Below are 13288 nucleotides of genomic sequence, written 5' to 3' on the forward strand. Positions count from 1 at the left end.
ATCTCCCCATGCGCACATATTGCAAGAATGTTTGTGGGGCACACACACTTAGAATCAAATCATTACAACAGCATAAGCATATGATCGTGCTCTCCAAGTTGGCTGCAACCAATTCTCACCCACCCATTTACGGAGGGTTCCTGTTAGTACACACATGCACCAGCACTTGGGACTGTGGGTCTCTTTAATTTGCCAATCTAAAGTACCTAATAATACCACATTGTTTTATTTACTCATGTATATGAAGGTCTGTTTGGAAGCTCTCTGCTCTCTTGGTTTCATTTTTCTAACTGTACAATTTTAATTTCTAGGAAACAAAACATAACTTATTTCTATTGCCCATTCAGGATTTCTCTTCTGCAAAGTGCCTATCTATTTCGCTGGCCCATTTTCTACTGGGTTTCTTATTTATTGTAGTTCTTTGCATATTCTGGACATAAATCCTATCAGTTATATATGTTATCTATATGACAAATTATCTTCTCCCAGACTATGGTTTCATTCATGGTGTCTTTTGACATACGGTAGTTTTTAAGTTTGATATATTCAAATGTACTAGATTTCCCCCACCCCAGATTTGTGCATTGTGTATTATTTAAGAAATCCTTTCTCACCTCAAGGTTGTAAAGACAGTCTCCTATAATTCATTCTAGGTTTTAAGTTTCATTTTTCATAGGAAGGTCTTTGACCAATCCAGAAAATGCAGATACTGACATCTCAATCACTCAAGTACCCTCCAGACCCTCAACACTCCTATGGGCTACCTGTCCTCCTCAGACATGCAGGACCTCACTGTTGTGTGAAGTATCCTTTCTGATCATGGAACTGAAGATTTCCCTCTCACATTCTTGAGCTCTGCATTAATTTTATCCAGCATTTTTACATATAAATTCACATCCTGTACACAGATTTCTCACAAAATTATACGGCATTACTTGCTGAATGTAAATATAAAAGAAATCTACCTTTGTCCAATTGCTCTTTAGAATAATGGCTCTCTTTCCATCACCAAGTGCATTTCTGAAAAGAAAAATAAATATTCATTTTTATGTATTTAATAAAGGCATTATATATTGTGTATCTATTTGTACTTCTTTTCCAAAAATAACCTAGTTTAAAATAATTTTTTAACTTTTAAAAATCCATATATGTCCATTATAGGAAATTTGGAAAATACAGAAAAGCAAAACAAAAGGAAAAAGTCACCCAGAGTCACAATCACAACTACCCAGGAATAACTACTTTTCTTATTTCTGGAGTTATTTCCTGCACATATCTTATCTACATCTATGCCAAACTTGTTATTATTTGCATGGTTTTTCTGCACTATTTTTGCGTGTCAGCCAGACTTCTGATCTCCAAAAATATAATTCCCAGATCTTTCACACATCAGCTAAGCTGCAGCGGACAGAGCCTGAAAACTGAAACACAGATGGAAGTTAAATTCAGTACAATCGCTAACTCAATTTGGGATTATTTAGGAAGTTCTTAACCTCTCTGGCCCGCTTTCTCACATGTAAAACGAGGGTGATAATTAGAATTATTGTAAAGCCAATCACAGCAATCTCACTCTCCTTTGCACTGACTAGTTTTGAGGTAGTCCTATAACCCAGAGCTGGCCAATGAGAGCTCAGAGGGCTCAAAAAGAGATTACAAGGAAGAATAAAGCTAGATAACTTACATTGCCAGATAGCAGTAGCTTCTACCAGACTATATACAGTTTAAAAAAAAAAAAAAAAAGTCTATCTAAAGACAGATGACCTGACCAACAGATTAGTACAAACAAATCAGAAACAGATGCTTACATATAGTCACCTGATCTACTTGACAAAGATGAGCACTGCTGTGCATGGAGAAAACATACATTCTTAAGAAACAGTGATGAGTCAATTAGACATCCATGTCCATCCTGAACCCTACCTCACACTAAATACAAAAACCAACTCCAGGTAGACTATACGTCTAAGTGCGAAAGTTAAAAAATCAAGCTTTTGAAAGAAACAGAACATTCTGGTGATGTTAGAGAAAGCAAAGGTTATAAACAGAACCCAAAAAGTGCTTATCATAAAGGAAAAAACTGATACATGGCGCTATATTGAAGTTAGTGTCATCTGTTTGTGAAAACGAAACATCAAAAGTGAAAAGGCAAGCCACAGAATGTGAGAAGCTATTTGTAATACATATATTTGACTAATGACTCATATCCAAAATAAATTTTTTTAAAACCTAATGAATAAGACATTCAACTCAAAAGAAAAGAAAATATCCAAACAGGCACTTCACAAAAGAGAATACCCAAATGGTCGATAAGCGTATGAAAAGATGCTCAACTTAAATATCCTTGATCAACTTAAGGAAATGCAAATTAAAATCACAGCAATGTGTCATTACATACCCATCAGAATGTCTAAATGAAATGACACAAAATAGTAAGTGTCAGCGAGGACGTGGAACTGAAACTCTCATATACTGCTGGCAGGAGTATAAAATGATACAACCAGACAGGAAATTATGTAGGAAAGCTGCATATAAGCATACTTTCGCCCCAGCAACTCCACTCCTTAATTATATTCTCAACAGAAATGAATACGTATGTTCACAATGATACTATCTGTAAAAGCCAAATACTAGAAACTACCCAAATGCCCATCAACATTAGAATGGATAAAATGTGGTATATTCATGCAATAGATGAACACTTTACAACTACATGCAACAATATGGATCTCAAAAACAATGCTGAATGCCAAACATAAAAGAGCACATACCATATGACTATTTACATTGCACAAAAACAGGCAAAACTAACCCGTAGCGCTGGAAGCTGGGATAGTAGTTATCCTGGGGGAGGAGGTGGGCAGACTGGGAAGAGGAAAAAAGCAGACTTCTGGGGCTGTGATCTGGGTGCCGATCTTACACATGTAAGGTGCCGGGACCTTACACATGTAAGGTTTCTGAAAATTCAACCTATATACTTATGAACCATATGCTTCGCAGTGTGTGTATTTTTCTTTTTTCTGAAGATTGCATGAGCCATTCTTTTGCTGGAGACTAGAATGTCCAGTTTAACATCTGAAATACAGTAGCCAGACTGAGGTCCAAGTCACACAGTGGGGCTAGAAAAATCCTAGGTCTTTGAGGACATTGTTGAGCAACTAAATACACAACCCTAGAGCCACGTTCTTCTGGATTTTTTGAATGAGGTTAAGTTTTCTTCACCATGTAAACAGGGTTTTCTACTATTTGCAACCAAACACATCATGACAGAATGGCATATCTCGTCTCATTACTTCTCTCCCTAGATACTTTTAACAGCTGCCTATACTGTTACATTTCCTCTTATCTCAACCCACTCCAACCCAGCATCCATTCCAAGCTTCCCACAGACAGATCTCCCTATGGGAACTAGAAGATGTTCATATTGCTCAATCTAAATTCCATTTGGCTTCTCAGCAACAGGCACTACTGGCCACTCTCTCCCTCTTGCTTTCATGACATCACGCTTCCAGTTTTCCTCTTACCTCTCTGGCTACCTCTTAACAGTCTCCATGCAGGTTCATCTTCCCTTAACTGGCCACTATTTGTGCCCCTCAAGGTTCAGTCCTAGTTCTCAGCTCATCCTCACTCTAGACCAGTGGGTCTCAGCCTTGGTTACACATGAGTACTATTTGGGGGGCTGCTAGAAGCCCAATTAATCAAAAATCTCTGGGTTGGGGGTATTTCTTCCAAGCTCAATTCCAGGGCACAATAAAAGTTGAGAACCGTCTCCCCAAGCAACCTCACCCACATCTACAACTTCAAATCATCTAGGTTAACTATCCCAGTATTTGTCTCCTGCCCAAACCTCCCCCTGGAGTGGCAGACCTACCTAACTCATTGCCGATGTGACATTCCAACTGGAATCCTTCAAGGACACTTTAAATCAGGATGTCCAAGACTGAAGTCAAGTTCTATTTCCTACAAATGTATCTCTTCTAGTGAGCTCAGTATTACAGAGTAAGCCTATAATCTATGAAGTGGCTGAAGGCAGAAACTTCATAATAGTTCCAAACACCAAACCATAAGCAACCTCTGTACCTTCTACTTTCAAAGTATGTCAAATCCTTCCGCCTCTCCATTTCCACTACCATTACCCTGCTCCAAGCTACCATCATCTCTGGCCTAGAGTACCGCAATAGCCTCCTAACCCACATTCTTTCTGCATCCCCTCCAAACCCATTCTCCTCACTACAACTAGACTGATCTTTTTAAGGTATTAATCGTGCCATCTCCCCTCAATTTAAAATCTTTTACTCACTTCTTGATGTTCTTAAAGGCCAACAGTCTTAATGAAGCCTACAAGACCCTCCCTGGTCTCGCCCCTGACCACCACTCCCCTCCTCCTCTGTAGTCAGGCCACCCAGCACACTACTAATTCCATGAATACAACATCCTCCCTCCCACCATTGGCCCACCGTCTAGAATACAGTGGGAACTATGTCCGTTTTTGCCCATTTCTGACAGAGCTAAAAGCAGAACTCCCATCATACTGGCTGAATCAATGTTGAATGTTATTGTTATTATAATTAATATAATATACAATACTACAACTATAGTACTATATTACAATCATGTTGTAAATACTATATTCATTAGTGCCTGTGTTATACAAATATATAAGAACACTAACATATTTTCACATTTACTAGCACATGACCACATCCTCCTACTAAAACCAACTGGGCATAGTAAATTACATGGGGTTACTGCTCATCCAACCTAATACAGCCTGAAACCTAAACACTCTGGAGAGCAGGTATGCCTTTAGGAACAGCAATACCCGGGGCGCCTGGGTGGCGCAGTCGGTTAAGCGTCCGACTTCAGCCAGGTCACGATCTCGCGGTCCGTGAGTTCGAGCCCCGCGTCAGGCTCTGGGCTGATGGCTCGGAGCCTGGAGCCTGTTTCCGATGCTGTGTCTCCCTCTCTCTCTGCCCCTCCCCCGTTCATGCTCTGTTTCTCTCTGTCCCAAAAATAAATAAAAAACGTTGAAAAAAAAAATTTAGGAACAGCAATACCCTGAACAATACATCTCTGAAAACAGGAAACAAGAAATGCAAATGGCTACTTACTCTTAAAGACTGTGTGACATAATGGTGAGAGTACTGAACAGAAGGTAAGAGAGAGTTCTAGCCTAGATGATCCAACTGAATACCTGTTACATGGCAAAGTGTTCTCTCTCCAGCCCCTTCACCTATTTCTTCATATATGACGTGCTACATTTTGCCTTAAAATGTTAGGAATGAATACATATTGTCCCCTCCTCTAGCTTCCATGTGGATTTGCTAGATGAACCATTTCTGAGCTATCTCCTTCCCCACCCCTAACTTTTCCCTGGAGGATGAATAATAACTACCTAGTGGAGGGGGAGGGGCACAAATCATAGTGGCGTAGCCTCTTCTTTTTCTCTTTGGAATCTTCTACTGAACACCATCATAACACCAGATTCCCTTTTCCTCCAAGCTTAAAGTTCATAAAAGTCGCTGTAGCCAGTTCTGTCTGTGATCATGGATGAATAAGTCACTTAGCTATAAGACTATCCTGATAAAGCTCTGTTCTCTAAAAACTGGATCAGCATTAGAGGTAAGACTGGATCATCATTTGCCTGTCTTTTGTTTCCATCTCTTAACTGATTCTGGACTTGGGAGGGACATGGGATGCTATTTACTGACTCTCTCAAATCACAATATATGTAAGGACTTTGCAAGACATAAAAGGATTATCACTTTTTTCATTCCCTATTATAAGTCATCACTATCAGGGACTGACCAGACCAACAAAGAAATAGTAATACTCCTCCTCAAGTTCACAGATCTTACAATGAAGCGACAAAAGCAGGATTCAGATGTAATGGTCATTCACTGCCAAATAAGCAGTGACTGATAACCATCAACTGAATAAACACATACACTATATATCAAAAGGTGTCATCTGGAATTAAAATTATATAAACTCTTTCATCCAAGTAAAAGCAATCAGCAATTTCTCTACAGATATACTTGTACCTGAGTGCAGAATATAAGTAAAAGGATATCATTACAGAGCTGTAATTTTTTTTAACTAGAAATAATTTATATTCTAATACAAACTAACCAAAGCATGAGTAATCCATTTCGTAAAAGGCTACGGAGCCATGAACATATACAAGGGTATATCTCTATATACACTGATATGCAACAAGCTCCAAGATTTAAGTATTAGGTGGAAAAAAGTGCAACAGTGTATAAAGCATGCTCCTATGTTAAAATACATATATTTTAATACACACACAAGGAATATATTTTAACACACACACACACACACACACACACACACACACGAACATTACATTGAACCAAACGAAACTGCCTATATTCTGACTTATAAAAATGGCAACTGCATTTGATTCAACATAATAAGCGCTTATATAGCCATAAGACGTTATGGAAACACATAAGGATCTGAAAAGATGAATTAGGGCAGGGGTCTGAGCTTGGCAAGAGTTTTCGGTTCATTCTTTTGTACTCTTAACTTCTTATGATGTGCATTACTGCTTTTTAAAAGCACAAAGAAGACTGAAAAAATAAATTCAAAAGCTTCAAAAGCAAATTCAGCAGCTTGTAAAAATAGAGTCCGCAAAAGAAAGAGAGCAGCATGAGCAAAAATTCACCAAACCAAAACACTCACAGTGACATTCCTCACACACACTAGGATTTTTTTAAGTAGGCTCTAGGCCCAATGTGAGGCTCAAACTCATGACCCCAAGATCAAGAGTTCAAGAGTCACACATGCTCTACTGACTGAGCCAGTCAAGCACCACACACTAGGATTTTTTTAAGTTCTCGCAGGAACATACAATTGACTTGATTTATGCCTCTGGCCTCAGAGAAATTCAGAAAGACACCAAAGAAACAAAAACAAAAAAACAGAAGTCATTTTAAAGTCTATCTTCCTGCTATTAATCACAAGTTGGATCTAAAAGAAGAGAACGTATTATGATGGGTAATTAAATAGTGAAGGTCAAAGTAAATACCAAGTTTAAAGCTCGATAATTTTCCAAAGTAAATTAAAAAAAAAACACCCAAGGCTAAACTTTCCCTTTCTCCAATTACATTTCCCCTTACACAGTTTATCACATCCCATCAAAGAATGCAGATTTCCACATGTGAGTACCAGAAGGAATGAAACAGTAAGGAGGCACAGCCTAATCACATACCTCGCTTAAGTACCATAACTACAGAAGCCATAGATATGTCTAATTGCTTTTTCTAGAGTCTCCTTTAAACTAAAAACAGCTGATTACTTCAATTAAAACTACCACTCTAGGGGCACCTGGGTGGCTCAGTTGCTTAAGCATCCGACTTCAGCTCAGGTCATGATCTCACAGTCTGTGAGTTCGAGCTCTGCGTTGGGCTCTGTGCTGACAGCTCAGAGCCCGGAGCCTGCTTCAGATTGTGTCTCCCTCTCTCCCTGCCCCTCCCCTGCTCATGCTCTCTCTCTCTCAAAAATAAATAAAAACATTAAAGAAAAAAAACTATCACTCTATAATGCTCTGTAACTGCCAAATCGCATTTGAAAAGTAAACTTCTGGAAGACATGAATAAAAGGACATCTCAGCCACACCAGGCATTTTGGGGTACACTGCACAGTCCTGAGCCTGAAGTATTCAGCAGATGCTGTAGCAGGAGATAGAGCATTTCCACACACACTACCCCCCTCACCCCAATCCCGTTCCAAGGATTCCCCAAGTGCAACATCTGCAGACCTGGAGGTGCACGTGTCTGATGAATGGGAAGAGTTCAGGTGGGCTCTTGGCCTCACCTACACTCACCCAAAGGTGACCTGATTTACAAACTGTGACTATCTGGCATTAAAACCACACCACCACCACTTGGACCATTTCTGAATGAAGCATTTTCCCCATACACCTCATATCCGGCTCCCCACCTTTGGTCTTAAAATACTTATTTCTCTTCTTTCAAGATTACTTTTCACTTATTTTATCCTTGATGTTTAGGGAGTGCTGCTTTTTTCTTTTTTCATCTCATCATGTGCATTTTCAATTTCACTGTATCACTTTTTATCACATATTTCAAGTATACATAAAAGTACAAAGAATAACATTAATATAGTCAACACCCATGTACCAGCTTAGCAAGATCTTAACATTTTGCCACATTCACTTCAGATCTTTTTGCAGAACTTTGTTACAGTTGACATCCACTGTGTATCATCTTTCTTATCTCCGATCCTTTTCCCTCCTTCCCTCCCCAGGAGACAGCCACTCCCCTAGTGTTTAACATGCCCATGCATTTTAAAAAGTTTTAATACACACTATGTATTAATTGTGGATATGTAAGTCATTTTGCATATTGTGAACATTATATAAATGGCATCATACCATACAAATCATTCTGCAACTTGCTTTTTCACTCAGCATTGTCATCATTTTAACTGCTACATAAGATTCCATTGTATGAATATACCATCATTTGTTTATCCATTCCCCCACTGATGGACATTTGAGTTGTTTCCATTCCTTTACTCTTACAAACAATGCTATCGTGAAGGCTTGCACGTATCTTCTTGGGGACACGTCTGAGTTTGGAGGATATGAGCCTAGAAGTGGGCTGCAGAGTATGCACATCTTCACCTTGCCAAATTGCTGTCGAAAGTGATTGCACCAATTTATATTTTCTCCGGCGGAGTACGCAAGTTTCCTTTGTTCCACATCCTCTCAAACACTTGGTATTATGAAGCTTTAAAAATTTTTGCCAATCTGATGGACATGAAAAAAAGACTCACGGTTTGTAATCAGCATGTCCTATAAGGATATTAATGTTTATTGACTATTTGAAGCATTTATTTTTAATTTTCTTTTCAGCTTTCACATTACCCTTTGATTCTACCATCACCCGTCCATGGGGATTAGTAGTAGAGACCCTGCATCCAGGCTGTCTGGGTTTAAATTCTGGCTCCATCACACCCACCTAGTATCTGAGAACACTTTACTTGACCTCCCCATTCCTGTTTCCTCATCTAAAAAGAGTCAGGAGCAACCACCTCACGGGGTCGTGGAGGGTTGTTGAGCTTGTGTGTGTAAAGTGCTCAGAACAGTGCCGGGGGCGGGGGGGGGGGGCGCGGGGGTGGTGGTGGTTGGAGGCTTTACCCTCAGGTGTCCCACAGCTGCTCAGCCAGATTCCCATGACAGATCTACCAAACCTCAGATGTGAGACCTTCAAAACATCTCAACCACGGTAACTCAGCTAAAGGGCATGGGTCCTTCTGCTGTCAATGACACGAGTGAATCACTGGCAACGTGTTCCTTCCTGAAGTCACACTATCTACACTATCTATTCACTTAATCAGGAATGAAACGTACTGTGGACTCAGAAAACATCCCTAGGTTACTGAGCAAGTCATGTAAACAATGTGTGAGAAGGTGGGAAACACCAACAAACCCGTGTGGCACAATATTTCTGACATTACATTGGCATCCAATACATATTGGTGATCACCTAAGAAGGAAATGCTGCTGACCTGCCTCTAGTGAAAACTTCGATGGTGTCGAACCACAAGCTAAACCATCAGGAAGTCAGTACAAGGATGGACACACAACCCTGCTTTTAACCTTTACCTCATCAGGCTACCTGGCTTCTGTATTTCTACTTTGATGCACCTCGTTTGCAGCACAGTTTTAAGAGGATCCTCCTTGAATGTCTAGCATTCAACACTCGTGAAAGAGGGCAGAAACCCCCTGGCTGGCCTCTCAGCTCTCGGAGCTCCCCTATGCAGAGCGGATGACCTTTTGCCCAATCAACATTTCGATTTTCACAAGAGGCTAGCCAAGTTGCCAACCTATTCATCTTGAAAGCACACAGATTCACCATCAAACAGCATAGGATATCTGCAATTCTGGACCTAGCCAGACGCAGTAACCTAAGGACATTTGCAGCTCATTTCTTGTCAGAACCAGTTGAGGACAGTGGTATTGATGGAAGACTGTGTCAAGCCCATCCATTCCTCTAGTCTAGATAGCCTCGGTTTATCCACGGCTTAAGCCATCTAAAAGCTGCATAACGTTAATACAGCGGTATTCTCCGAGGTGGTTGGATTACTGGTGATTTTTATTTTCTTCTTTTTAAACTCTCGTATTTTCCAAATTTTCTACCATGAGAATGTGTTCTGTTTATAATAAAAGAAAAACACATGTTATTTTTAAAAGCTACATACTTGGAACATACTCTCTTCCCCACTCCCACCCTCCCGCATCCCAATGTAAGCACTTTAACTAAAAAATCACTGGTATCAAACTCTCTGCTTTCATCAGAAAACGCCACAAAAAAATTGTGAAACCCAAAACTGCACTTTCAGAGAGTTTTCTGCTTTCACAGAAAAGTTGTGGAGGTTCTTTCTTGTCCATCACTCAATTCAAGTTACTTGTAAGCCATCTAAGAAATTTCTTCCAGAACTAAACATCAGGAAAACTGTTTCACCCGAACAACTTCTGTCCTCCTTCTTCATGGACAGTGAAAAATCTCGTGTAACTTGTCAGGTTTTCTCCTTTTATTTTGGCAATAGAAAGGTCAAACACAAATATGAATTATAACTAATAACTTTACAGGACTTTATGCCTATGCAGCTTTACTCTGAGGATCCCCAGCTCTAAACTGGCTTTTTAGTTTGTCTTGTTGTGCTTGTAATATTCTTCTACTGAGTGCATACATTCCTCCAGCCACTCTAAGCCCATCTTACAGTATGGCAGGATATAACTAAACGTAATAGCATATACTGTTCACTACTAATGTTTGTGATATTATCCTAAAAATTTTTAATTGAGGAACAACAAAATCATGGCACAGTGTCAACAATCTTTCTCAACTAATACATAAAATCTCAATGCAACAGAAGAAACTAAGACTGAATTACATAAATCATAATTCGAGTCTCACAGCTAAACCATTAAATATCTTTTCTTTCTTTCACTTATAAGTGAGATTTACTTAATTTTTTATATCAAGATATAGGAAAGAAACAGCAAAAATTCTTCCAGAATTAGAAAGATCAATTAAAGGAGCAAAAGGAGGTAACACAGGAACACCTGGGATTCTCTCTCTCTCTCTCTGCCCCTCTCCCACTCGTGCTTTCTCTCTCAAAATAAATAAACTTAAAAAAAAAGGGGGGGAGTAACATAGATATTATAAACACAAACTTTGATACCATCAGATAAGATCTGTGTTCAAATCCTGACATCACTACTTACTAATAGTATGAGCCCCCCGCCAAATTTCAATGTGGAGAATAACATTACCTGTTAAGTGTGTTATGAGAATTAAGAAACACATGTACAAGTACTGAAAAAAGCATACATGTTATCCATTCAATCAACAGCTGCTGCTGTCATTGTTGTTCTATATAAAGCCTATAGAGCCCCTTTAACCATTTAACTATTTCTGCCAAAACTACTGAAGGATTTTCTTGTCTACCTGCAAAACAGAAATATTTCTCAAAAATGGGTAGTTTAGCATAATAGCTCAGTGACTGGGGTACTCTAACCAACTTACCTAAACTGTCCAGTGCGAAGAAAACAAAGAGCTCGGTTACCATAAAGAAGGTGATTTTCAGGTCTTTAAAAGAAATAATGTTTAGTCAGGAAAGTACATTACATACAAAACAAATAAAAAGCACACAGAAAACATAAGGCATGAAAAACTTCTCAAAACCTTTACATCTATGTGGCAGAGCAGAAGGAATATAGGATTTGGAGACCTAATTGGCTAAGTCCTGGTTCCTTCACTTCCTGCCATAGTAACTTTATTCAAATCAATCTATATTTCCCTGTATTCAAAATGTTCTACTATTTCTGCCTAGCTCATAGGGATGCTGTGAAGATAAAATAAGGCATAATAAAAAGTTAGCAAACCACAAGTGTGGCATAGGTACAAAGGACAGAATTATACTCACATAAGTCAGGACTATACCACTTTGACAAAGAACTCTGAAAGTCTTTAAACTACAACAATAATTTAAACAGCTTCATTTCACATTTTATCCTTTCTAGTCTTATCTGTTTCTTTCCTCAGAGCAGAGCAGCAGCCTTCCAGGTGTGGTGTGCTACCTTGAGTCACTCATTCCCCATGGAGATGGGCAAGGCACGAAAGAGAGTAGCTGTCTGCAACACATCCTCCAAAGCAAAGGCTGCTACAATACTAGGTGGCCCAGCTAATATGTCAGTAGGAACCAAATATGAGTTACACATGCAGGAATGCTACAAAATTCTAGCAGCTGAGCAAACAGAAGATGAGGTAGAAAAAATACACACCTTCTCTCAACACTCCCAACTATTATCCTTTAAAAGTTCCCTCTTAGGAAGCAAAACTTCCCAAATGGGAATTTCTAATGGGAATCTTAAGTATTAGTAACTAACCCTTTTTGATCAGTTAACGATCTGGAAGATATCAGCTAAAGGCAAAATGAGAACAAGAAAAAAAAACAGATGACCCTATACTGGAAAGCTTGAGAGAAAATGGGGTAGGGTAAAAGTAATATTCACAATCCTGCCTGACTTGCTTGAATTCTACTGCTCGGTTAAGTTCATTGACCCAGGCCATCCCTAATACTTCTGGTGCCGAAGGGCGAGAACATCTATTCCACTTGGCAAACTGAAATTACTCTCTAATTCCTTGCCTTGTTTTTATTTCTCCTGACTAGCATTCTAACTTGATCTGCCACACAAAAAGGATCTCGTTCTGTTTCGCTCTTACCTATATTCAATGGCTCTGGTGTAATAGATAATAGCTATATCAAATCTTTCTTTTGAAAACTCTTCATTTCCTTTCATTTTCATTAGTTCTCCTTGCTGAGAAACCAAGGTGAAAAAAGACTCATAAATTAAATGCAAAGGCAATCAAGAACCCAGTATCTAGGAAAAATAGTTCTAGGTTTTTGTCATTGACAACAGAAATAACCTGGGGTATTATTTATGTGGAAAAGGGGAATGCAATACCCAATATGTTGATATATATATTTAAAGAAACCAGTCTCTGATGATTCAATGCTAACTTTGTTAAAGGAATATTAGAAAGTAAAACCACATTATGAATAACTACTAATAATTAATCCCCTTGTGTATAGTATTTGGCAGGCCCACTTTTAAATATACCTACTGAGCCTGCCACACAGCAGGGAAAAAAGCAGATGCAAGAGTTAGAAAATGTGATATTATTTAGGGGCACCTGGGCAGCTCAGTCAGTTGAGTATCCAACTCTTGATT

General features: G+C 39.1%; 1 protein-coding gene across 9 annotated transcripts in view; it reads right to left on the reverse strand.

Annotated features, from left to right (window-relative positions):
- TTC3 (tetratricopeptide repeat domain 3) overlaps positions 1-13288 on the reverse strand; it is a 127935-nt gene that overhangs the window by 92049 nt on the left and 22598 nt on the right. For 6 of the 9 annotated variants that reach the window (XM_045036617.1, XM_045036614.1, XM_045036613.1 and 3 more), the window contains 3 exons: positions 12780-12874; positions 11580-11642; positions 966-1020 (listed from right to left, as the gene is read on the reverse strand). In XM_045036617.1, the coding sequence (XP_044892552.1) occupies positions 966-1020; positions 11580-11642; positions 12780-12874 (213 nt within the window). Of the gene's footprint in view, positions 1-965; positions 1021-8416; positions 8436-8668; positions 8777-11579; positions 11643-12779; positions 12875-13288 lie in introns of those variants that run through there. The other 3 variants (XM_045036619.1, XM_045036620.1, XM_045036618.1) reach the window with 3 other exon arrangements.

Source organism: Felis catus, chromosome C2 (assembly GCF_018350175.1).
Source record: "Felis catus isolate Fca126 chromosome C2, F.catus_Fca126_mat1.0, whole genome shotgun sequence".
Lineage (NCBI taxonomy): Eukaryota > Metazoa > Chordata > Mammalia > Carnivora > Felidae > Felis > Felis catus.